Source organism: Oncorhynchus masou, unplaced genomic scaffold (genome assembly GCF_036934945.1).
Source record: "Oncorhynchus masou masou isolate Uvic2021 unplaced genomic scaffold, UVic_Omas_1.1 unplaced_scaffold_8538, whole genome shotgun sequence".
In the NCBI taxonomy this organism is placed as follows: Eukaryota; Metazoa; Chordata; class Actinopteri; order Salmoniformes; family Salmonidae; genus Oncorhynchus; species Oncorhynchus masou.
Window position 1 is genome coordinate 1214 of NW_027014996.1, and position 11144 is coordinate 12357.

The 11144-nt window shown below is 50.8% G+C and overlaps 1 protein-coding gene across 1 annotated transcript; it reads left to right on the forward strand.

Annotated features, from left to right (window-relative positions):
• Nucleotides 1-903: 903 nt before the first annotated feature.
• Nucleotides 904-7286, forward strand: LOC135537833 (dynactin subunit 2-like). Its single transcript, XM_064963843.1, has 8 exons — nucleotides 904-981; nucleotides 1503-1601; nucleotides 3014-3174; nucleotides 5771-5918; nucleotides 6111-6215; nucleotides 6681-6758; nucleotides 7068-7139; nucleotides 7227-7286. The coding sequence occupies exons 1-8, from the start codon at nucleotides 904-906 to the stop codon at nucleotides 7284-7286; spliced, it is 801 nt and encodes a 266-aa protein (XP_064819915.1).
• The last annotated feature ends 3858 nt before the right edge of the window (nucleotides 7287-11144 follow it).

Sequence of the window (11144 nt, forward strand, 5' to 3'; positions counted from 1 at the left end):
CATTCATTTGCTATGGGCTCGCTCTAGTGTTCCAGCTTAGCCAACGTTCCATTCCATTCATTTGCTATGGGCTAGTGTTCCAGCTTAGCCAACGTTCCATTCCATTCATTTGCAATGGGCTCGCCCTAGTGTTCCAGCTTAGCCAACGTTCTTTTGTTGTTTTTCAGCCTTAGGTGAGTTTTGAATGGTTCTGTTGTCCAGCCTGGCAATGGGTGAATAGAGTCTGAAGACACACGACGCACACAGCAGCAGAACAACGGGTAGCGTTTTTATAAGAGTAGGTAACACTGAAAAGCTTCAGTTTACATTATTGACAAGCTATTAGCAAAGTTAGACAGACAAACCTTGACATTTTCCACCATCCCGAAGCCCCCACATCATGCATTGAGCTAAAAGTTAACTTACCTTGCATACGCTATAAGGTAGTGGGTGGTGGTCACAAAGAGGACTCGAGATTTTGAATTGTTGCCCGCTTTTGCTGCGATTTTAAAAATAATATACAAATAATGTTGCATGTTCTGCAGACAAGGTGACCATCTTCGATTTTAAGTTTCCCTCAGCACTCTTGTAAAACCCAAAATACGACCACACTTCAGATTTGATCCTCTTAGAAGGCTGAAAAATCTCCCGAGCGCTGTCACTGCCTCCCACCATGTCTTCACACAAAACAAAACCCGCGTTGCTGCGCCTGCGTCAGACTGCCGCTAACTTTGGTTGCTGCTGGACGGTATTTCCCGTGAGTTTTTCAAACCGCGGTAATCAAACACTGTTTAAATGGTAATTAACATTTGAAACGGTAATACTAATTGTCGGGAATTTTTACCGTGGTTTATCGTGAAACCGGTAACCGTTTCATCCCTATAACAAAACCGTCATCTGATATTCTTGTCTTTCCTCTAATAAATGTTTTCTCTCCCAGACTTCTCAGATCGTATCAGTAAGAACAAAAGAGTGGGCTATGAGTCGGGAGAATATGAGATTGTGAGTAGATGCTGCTGCTGCAATATTTCATATTGATTATTGTTCTATAAATAGTACCATTGATTCTGTTGGGACACACAAACCATCTCTGTGAAATCCATCACAAGACCTATTACATGCCCATTTGAATCATGTGGATAATGATTCAGCTGTTTATTTGAATCTTGTGGATAATGATTCAGCTGTCTGATTTGAATCTTGTGGATAATGATTCAGCTGTCTGATTTGAATCTTGTGGATAATGATTCAGCTGTCTGATTTGAATCTTGTGGATAATGATTCAGCTGTCTGATTTGAATCTTGTGGATAATGATTCAGCTGTCTGATTTGAATCTTGTGGATAATGATTCAGCTGTCTGATTTGAATCTTGTGGATAATGATTCAGCTGTCTGATTTGAATCTTGTGGATAATGATTCAGCTGTCTGATTTGAATCTTGTGGATAATGATTCAGCTGTCTGTTCTGACGCTTCAGTGTATGTTAACTCTGTTTCTTCCCCTCTCTCTCCATGCCTGTCTAGTTGGCGGAGGGCTGTGGGGTGAAGGAAACCCCCCAGCAGAAGTACCAGCGACTGGTTAATGAGATCCAGGAACTCAGTCAGGAGGTGGAGACCATCCAGGTAAAACCCCTAAACTGCCCGGGTCAGACAGGTGCCAAACAACCCCTACACCCTAAACCGCCCGGGTCAGAACGGTGCCAAACAACCCCTACACCCTAAACCACCCGGGTCAGACGGGAGGTGCCAAACAATCCCTACACCCTAAACCACCCGGGTCAGACAGGAGGTGCCAAACAATCCCTACACCCTAAACCACCCGGGTCAGACGGGAGGTGCCAAACAACCCCTACACCCTAAACCACCCGGGTCAGACAAATACTCCCAAAACCCTAGTGTTAGCCCCCGAGCACTTACGCCCCTGGGGTTAGCCCCCTAGCCCTTACGCCGTAGCCCCCTAGCCCTTACGCCCTAGCGTTAGCCCCCTACGCCCTAGCGTTAGCCCCCTACGCCCTAGCGTTAGCCCCCGACGCCCTAGCGTTAGCCCCCGACGCCCTAGCGTTAGCCCCCGACGCCCTAGCGTTAGCCCCCGACGCCCTAGCGTTAGCCCCCTACGCCCTAGCGTTAGCTCCCTAGCCCTTATGCCCTAGCCTCTACAAACCTGTGTACATATGGCTACAATAGAGGGTCGAAGTTGAAGCTGCCTTCAGAATGTTTTAGTTTTTATCCCCCTGAATCTTCCTGATTAGTCTCGGATTCCTGGGGCCCATCTTTATACCCCAGTGACCTCTACCCACCTCCAAACCGCCCATCTTTATACCCCAGTGACCTCTACCCACCTCCAAACCACCCATCTTTATACCCCAGTGACCTCTACCCACCTCCAAACCACCCATCTTTATACCCCAGTGACCTCTACCCACCTCCAAACCACCCATCTTTATACCCCAGTGACCTCTACCCACCTCCAAACCACCCATCTTTATACCCCAGTGACCTCTACCCACCTCCAAACCACCCATCTTTATACCCCAGTGACCTCTACCCACCTCCAAACCACCCATCTTTATACCCCAGTGACCTCTACCCACCTCCAAACCACCCATCTTTATACCCCAGTGACCTCTACCCACCTCCAAACCACCCATCTTTATACCCCAGTGACCTCTACCCACCTCCAAACCACCCATCTTTATACCCCAGTGACCTCTACCCACCTCCAAACCACCCATCTTTATACCCCAGTGACCTCTACCCACCTCCAAACCACCCATCTTTATACCCCAGTGACCTCTACCCACCTCCAAACCACCCATCTTTATACCCCAGTGACCTCTACCCACCTCCAAACCACCCATCTTTATACCCCAGTGACCTCTACCCACCTCCAAACCACCCATCTTTATACCCCAGTGACCTCTACCCACCTCCAAACCACCCATCTTTATACCCCAGTGACCCCTACCCACCTCCAAACCAGTGGTTGTCATTTCCCTGTGTGCTGATCACATCTGTCTATGCTCCTCTCCCCTCAGGCGACCACACGGGACAGCAGTTCAGAGGAGCGTCTGACTCCTGTCGTCCTCGCTCAGCAGGCTGCACAGCTCAAACAGCAGCTGGTCTCTGCCCACCTGGACTCACTGCTGGGACCACAGGCACATATTAATCTAGCTGACCCAGATGGAGCACTGGCCAAGTAAGAGAGGGAAGGGGGGGGGGCACCAAGGTAACCTGTCTAAATGTCTACCGCATCGTAGCACTCACATCTGTAGCCATGAAAATCATTGAATGGCTGGTGACGTCTCACATCAACACCATCATCCCAGACACCCTGCATCCACTCCAACTCACATATGGCCCCAACAGATCCACAGATCACACAATATCTATTGCCCTCCACACCGCCCCAACAGATCCACAGATCACACAATATCTATTGCCCTCCACACCGCCCCAACAGATCCACAGATCACACAATATCTATTGCCCTCCACACCGCCCCAACAGATCCACAGATCACACAATATCTATTGCCCTCCACACCGCCCCAACAGATCCACAGATCACACAATATCTATTGCTCTCCACACACTGCCCTTTCCCACTTAGACAAGGGGAACACCTACGTGAGAATACTGTTCATTGACTACAGCTCAGCGTTCAACACCATAGTGCCCATGAAGCTCATCACTACGCTAAAGACCCTGGGACTAAACACCTCCCTCTGGACTTCCTGATGAGGCACCCCCCAGGTGGTGATGGTAGGCAACAACACATCCGCCACGCTGACCCTCTAACACAGGGCGCCCCCCAGGGGTGCGTGCTTAGTCCCCTCCTGTACTTCCTGTTCACCCATGACTCCATCACCATCATTAAGTTTGCGAACAAAACGATGGTGGTAGGCCTGATCACCAATGACGATGAGACAGCCTATAGGGAGGAGGCCTGGCAGTTTGGCGCCAGAACAATAACCTCTCCCTTAACGTCAGCAAGACAAAGGCGCTGATTGTGGTCTACAGGAAATGGAGGGCCGAGCACGCCCCAATTCACATCAACGGGCCTGTAGTGGAGCGGGTCTCCTTCGCATAGAGTTGATCAGGCTGTTGATTGTGGCCTGTGGAATGTTGTTCCCACTCCTCTTCAATGGCTGTGTGAAGTTGCTGGATATTGGCGGGAACTGGAACATGCTGTCGATCCAGAGCATCCCAAACATGCTCAGTGGGTGACTTGTCTGGTGTGTATGCAGGCCATGGAAGAACTGGGACATTTACAGCTTCCAGGAATTGTGTACAGATCCTTGCGTCATGGGGGGGTGGAGGCAGATGAATGGCAAGACAGTGGGCCTCAGGATCTAGTCGCTGTATCTCATAACCCCACGGCACCATGGGAAATTCTGTTCACAACGGTGACATCCAGTAAACTGCTCGCCCACACGACGCAATGCAGTTGTGAGGACGGTTGGACATACTGCTAAATTCACTAAAACCCCCGTCTGTCTCTTATTCAACCCCCCCCGTCTGTCTCTTATTCAACCCCCCCGTCTGTCTCTTATTCAAACCCCCCCCGTCTGTCTCTTATTCAATCCCCCCGTCTTGTCTCTTATTCAACCCCCCCCCCGTCTGTCTCTTATTCAACCCCCCGTCTGTCTCTTATTCAACCCCCCCGTCTGTCTCTTATTCAACCCCCCCGTCTGTCTCTTATTCAACCCCCCCACCCCGTCTGTCTCTTATTCAAACCCCCCGTCTGTCTCTTATTCAAACCCCCCCGTCTGTCTCTTATTCAAACCCCCCCGTCTGTCTCTTATTCAAACCCCCCCGTCTGTCTCTTATTCAACCCCCCCGTCTGTCTCTTATTCAACCCCCCTCTGTCTCTTATTCAACCCCCCTCTGTCTCTTATTCAACCCCCCCGTCTGTCTCTTATTCAACCCCCCCGTCTGTCTCTTATTCAAACCCCCCGTCTGTCTCTTATTCAAACCCCCCGTCTGTCTCTTATTCAAACCCCCCGTCTGTCTCTTATTCAAACCCCCCGTCTGTCTCTTATTCAAACCCCCCGTCTGTCTCTTATTCAAACCCCCCGTCTGTCTCTTATTCAAACCCCCCGTCTGTCTCTTATTCAAACCCCCCGTCTGTCTCTTATTCAACCCCCCCCCGTCTGTCTCTTATTCAACCCCCCCCCGTCTGTCTCTTATTCAACCCCCCCGTCTGTCTCTTATTCAACCCCCCCCCATCTGTCTCTTATTCAACCCCCCCGTCTGTCTCTTATTCAAACCCCCCGTCTGTCTCTTATTCAACCCCCCCGTCTGTCTCTTATTCAACCCCCCCGTCTGTCTCTTATTCAACCCCCCCCCGTCTGTCTCTTATTCAACCCCCCCCGTCTGTCTCTTATTCAACCCCCCCCGTCTGTCTCTTTGTAATAACCATCCTAACCCTTATGTGCCTTTTTTTATTCTTTCTCCTCTCTCCTCTCTCCTTTCTCCTTTCTCCTTTCTCCTCTCTCCTTTCTCCTCTCTCCTTTCTCCTCTCTCCTTTCTCCTTTCTCCTCTCTCCTTTCTCCTTTCTCCTTTCTCCTTTCTCCTCTCTCCTTTCTCCTTTCTCCTCTCTCCTTTCTCCTTTCTCCTCTCTCCTTTCTCCTTTCTCCTCTCTCCTTTCTCCTCTCTCCTTTCTCCTCTCTCCTTTTCCTCTCTCCTTTCTCCTCTCTCCTTTCTCCTCTCTCCTTTCTCCTTTCTCCTTTCTCCTCTCTCCCCTCTCCCCTCTCCCCTCTCCTTTCTCCTTTCTCTCTCCGTCTCCTGCAGACGCCTGTTAACCCAGCTGGAGGCAGTGAGGGCCAGTAGGGGCAGTACAGGGGAGGGGAAGGCCCCAGCAGCTAAAGGTCCTGACGGTGTGGTGTTGTATGAGCTACACAGCCGGCCAGAGCAGGAGAAGTTCACAGACGCTGCCAAGGTAAGGAGCCCAGGGCAATGGGACTGTGTGGAAAGGGGTCCCCAACTGCACTGTGTGTGTGGTCGGCAACAACGTGTGTCTGCATCTGCACATGCACATTTGAGTCAGTCCTTAGTCAATTCTGTGTCACTTGTTTACCCAGTTTTCATTCATTCACGCCTGAACCTCTCCATCGTTTGTCTCTGTGTTAAGATGGCAGAGTTGGAGAAGCGTCTTTCAGAGCTGGAGACTGCTGTGGGTTCTGGATCAGACAAACCGGGACCTCTGAGTGCTGGGGTGCAGGGAGGCAGTCTCATGGTGAGTCTCTTCTGTCTCCCACCATGGTCCAGTTCAGTTGGTCAAAAAACGGGATACTTTTTTATTTTTGTCAACTGGAACTCAATCAATCAATTTGTTCATAAACATTTTTTTGGGTTTGAATGATCCACAATGTCAGAAAGTACAGTTAACCCTGCCCTGATCATCAATCACTTTTAGTCCTGAGACTGAGCGCTTTCTCTCTCTCTCGGTCTGTCTCTCTTCTCCGTTTGTCTGCTTTTTCTTTCTTTCTTTCTTCTTTCTTCGCTTTTCTTTCAAGGCTCAAGGCTTTCGCTTTCTCGCTTTCGCTTTCTTTGCTAAGTTCGCTGCTTTTCGCTTCTTTTCTTTCTCTCGCTCTCGCTCTCGCTCTCGCTCTCGCTCTCTCTCGCTCTCGCTCTCGCTCTCGCTCTCGCTCTCTCTCGCTCTCGCTCTCGCTCTCGCTCTCGCTCTCTCTCTGTCCTCCAGGACACTATGGAGCTTCTTCAGGCGAGGGTCAGTGCTCTGGACTCAGCCACTCTGGACCAGGTGGAAGCCAGGCTGCAGGTAACGTTGAGGATTAGCAGAATCATCGAGGGGAGGGAATGTAACACTGACCTTGTATCAGTCTAGCAGCAATCAATGTTCCACTACTCTGCAGAGAACACTTGGTTTATTTCACTTTTGTAATATTATCTACTTCACTTGCTTTGTAATGTTAACATGTGTTTCCAATGCCAATAAAGCCCCTTGAATTGTATTGAATTGAATTGTATTCGAATTGAACACCCAAGGACAGATTGGCTGGTATTTTTGTGCTTGTTATACTGCAAAGTGAACACGGTTATCGTTGTTTGTGTTTTTCTCTGTGTAGAGCGCGTCCTTGGAAAGATGAATGAGATTGCGAAGCACAAAGCAACCATTGAAGATGCTGGCACACAGAACAAGGTTAGTCCAGCTTTTTTATTATTGAGGTTTAGAAGGAAGTAAAATGTAAGAGTTTTTATATGACATCTTATTTCACACAGTAATTAGGTTATCCCTGTGGCCAGGAGGTTTTCTAACCACCAGGAGAACTACTCGGCCCAACAGTAGTCATCTCCTGTAGATGTAACCTGGACAATCCTCCACTGACAGTAGTCATCTCCTGTAGATAACCCTGGACAATCCTCCACCGACAATAGATGGGAACCTGGACAATCCTCCACCGACAGTAGTCATCTCCTGTAGATGTAACTGACAATCCTCCACTGACAGTAGTCATCTCCTGTAGATGTAACCTGGACAATCCTCCACTGACAGTAGTCATCTCCTGTAGATGTAACCGGGACAATCCTCCACCAACAGTAGTCATCTCCTGTAGATGTAACCGGGACAATCCTCCACCGACAGTAGATGTAACCGGGACAATCCTCCACCGACAGTAGATGTAACCTGGACAATCCTCCACCAACAGTAGTCATCTCCTGTAGATGTAACCGGGACAATCCTCCACCAACAGTAGATGTAACCTGGACAATCCTCCACCAACAGTAGTCATCTCCTGTAGATGTAACCGGGACAATCCTCCACCGACAGTAGATGTAACCGGGACAATCCTCCACCGACAGTAGTCATCTCCTGTAGATGTAACCGGGACAATCCTCCACCAACAGTAGATGTAACCTGGACAATCCTCCACCAACAGTAGTCATCTCCTGTAGATATGGCCGGGACAATCCTCCACCGACAGTAGATGTAACCGGGACAATCCTCCACCGACAGTAGTCATCTCCTGTAGATGTAACCAGGACAATCCTCCACCAACAGTAGATGTAACCTGGACAATCCTCCACCAACAGTAGTCATCTCCTGTAGATGTAACCAGGACAATCCTCCACCGACAGTAGTCATCTCCTGTAGATGGCAACCGGGACAATCCTCCACCAACAGTAGATGTAACGGGGACAATCCTCCACACCCGACAGTAGATGTAACCGGGACAATCCTCCACGACAGTAGATGTAACCAGGACAATTCTCCACCGACAGTAGATGTAACCAGGACAATCCTCCACCGACAGTAGATGTAACCAGGACAATTCTCCACCGACAGTAGATGTAACCAGGACAATCCTCCACCGACAGTAGATATAACTGGACAATCCTCCGATGTAGATGTAACCAGGACAATCCTCCACCGACAGTAGATGTAACCGGGACAATTCTCCACCGACAGTAGATGTAACCGGGACAATTCTCCACCGACAGTAGATGTAACCACCGACAGTAGATGAACTGGACAAATTCCTCCACCGACAGTAGATGTAACCGACAATCTCGAACTCTGCCGTCATACCTAATCAGATTATTATTATGCAGGGCATCATCCACAACGTGCCCTTTGTTGTTCTGCCTGTCAGGGTGTCTCAGCTGTATGACGGGTGCAGAAGTGGGACGCCATGGCAACCTCTGCCCCAGGTGGTGCAGAGGCTCATGGCTGTCAAGGAGTTGCATGAACAAGGTAATCACCTGTCAATCACCTGACCTGGCTCAGAAACATGCTAACCTGTCAATCACCTGGCTTTCAGACCTGGCTCAGAAACATACGTTACAATTAGAAAAAAGAAAAAAAATGTGCACATTTAACTGCAGGTGTGGAAGTTATAAAAATGAATTTAAAGGAACAAGTAATGTCCACAATGCTGATATGCTTTTAAAATGTGGGTGGTCTGACTCTTTCTCTGTAGCCGTGTGGGGGGTCTGACTCTCTCTCTGTAGCCGTGTGGGGGTCTGACTCTCTCTGTAGCCGTGTGGGGGGTCTGACTCTCTCTCTGTAGCCGTGTGGGGGGTCTGACTCTCTCTCTGTAGCCGTGTGGGGGGTCTGACTCTCTCTGTAGCCGTGTGGGGGGTCTGACTCTCTCTCTGTAGCCGTGTGGGGGGTCTGACTCTCTCTCTGTAGCCGTGTGGGGGGTCTGACTTCTCTCTGTAGCCGTGTGGGGGGTCTGACTTCTCTCTGTAGCCGTGTGGGGGGTCTGACTTCTCTCTGTAGCCGTGTGGGGGGTCTGACTCTCTCTCTGTAGCCGTGTGGGGGGTCTGACTCTTCTCTGTAGCCGTGCGGGGGTCTGACTCTCTCTCTGTAGCTGTGTGGGGGTCTGACTCTCTCTCTGTAGCCGTGTGGGGGTCTGACTCTCTCTCTGTAGCCGTGTGGGGGGTCTGACTCTCTCTGTAGCCGTGTGGGGGGTCTGACTCTCTCTCTGTAGCCGTGTGGGGGGTCTGACTCTCTCTCTGTAGCCGTGTGGGGGGTCTGACTCTCTCTCTGTAGCCGTGTGGGGGGTCTGACTCTCTCTCTGTAGCCGTGTGGGGGGTCTGACTCTCTCTCTGTAGCCGTGTGGGGGGTCTGACTCTCTCTCTAGCCGTGTGGGGGGTCTGACTCTCTCTCTGTAGCCGTGTGGGGGGTCTGACTCTCTCTCTGTAGCCGTGTGGGGGGTCTGACTCTCTCTCTGTAGCCGTGTGGGGGTCTGACTCTCTGTAGCCGTGTGGGGGGTCTGACTCTCTCTCTGTAGCCGTGTGGGGGGTCTGACTCTCTCTCTGTAGCCGTGTGGGGGTCTGACTCTCTCTCTGTAGCCGTGTGGGGGGTCTGACTCTCTCTGTAGCCGTGTGGGGGGTCTGACTCCTCTCTGTAGCCGTGTGGGGGGTCTGACTCTCTCTCTGTAGCCGTGTGGGGGTCTGACTCTCTCTCTGTAGCCGTGTGGGGGGTCTGACTCTCTCTGTAGCCGTGTGGGGGGTCTGACTCTCTCTCTGTAGCCGTGTGGGGGTCTGACTCTCTGTAGCCGTGTGGGGGGGTCTGACTCTCTCTCTGTAGCCGTGTGGGGGGTCTGACTCTCTGTAGCCGTGTGGGGGGTCTGACTCTCTCTCTGTAGCCGTGTGGGGGGTCTGACTCTCTCTGTAGCCGTGTGGGGGGTCTGACTCTCTCTGTAGCCGTGTGGGGGGGTCTGACTCTCTCTGTAGCCGTGTGGGGGTCTGACTCTCTCTCTGTAGCCGTGTGGGGGGTCTGACTCTCTCTCTGTAGCCGTGTGGGGGTCTGACTCTCTCTCTGTAGCCGTGTGGGGGTCTGACTCTCTCTCTGTAGCCGTGTGAGGGGTCTGACTCTCTCTCTGTAGCCGTGTGGGGGGTCTGACTCTCTCTCTGTAGCCGTGTGGGGGTCTGACTCTCTCTCTGTAGCCGTGTGGGGGTCTGACTCTCTCTCTGTAGCCGTGTGGGGGGTCTGACTCTCTCTCTGTAGCTGTGTGGGGGGTCTGACTCTCTCTCTGTAGCCGTGTGGGGGGTCTGACTCTCTCTCTGTAGCCGTGTGGGGGGTCTGACTCTCTCTCTGTAGCCGTGTGGGGGGTCTGACTCTGTAAATAAGTATATGAACCCTGGTCCTTTCTCTCTGTGTGTGTGTGTGTGTGTAGCCATGCAGTTTGGTCAGCTGCTGACCCACCTGGACACCACCCAGCAGATGATCACCAACTCTCTGAAGGACAACGGGACACTGCTCTCACAGGTAGTAAACACAATGACACATCTCACACTGCTGCTGGACTGATGTCCCTTTTTAAAGTATTTAAAAAAAAAATACTTTAAGTTGTTTTTTAGAGTATCTGTACTTGACTATTAATATTTTGGACTACTTCTACTCTGCATATTTTCCGAAAGAAAATCATGTATTTTTCTCCCCCATACATTTTCTCTGCTTAGCAGAACAGGAAAATGGTCCAATTCACACACTTATCATGAGAACATCCCTGGTCCTCCCTACTGCCTCTGATCTGGCAGACTCACTAAACAGAGAACATCCCTGGTCCTCCCTACTGCCTCTGATCTGGCAGACTCACTAAACAGAGAACATCCCTGGTCCTCCCTACTGCCTCTGATCTGGCAGACTCACTAAACAGAGAACATCCCTGGTCCTCCCTACTGCCTCTGATCTGGC

Coding starts and splice junctions, on each gene's coding strand:
- LOC135537833 (XM_064963843.1), top strand. CDS start 904: ATGTTTTCTCTCCCAGACTTCTCAGATCGTATCAGTAAGAACAAAAGA. Junction 1,602..3,013: donor AGGAGGTGGAGACCATCCAG/GTAAAACCCCTA, acceptor CTCTCCCCTCAG/GCGACCACACGGGACAGCAG. Junction 5,919..6,110: donor AGTTCACAGACGCTGCCAAG/GTAAGGAGCCCA, acceptor CTCTGTGTTAAG/ATGGCAGAGTTGGAGAAGCG.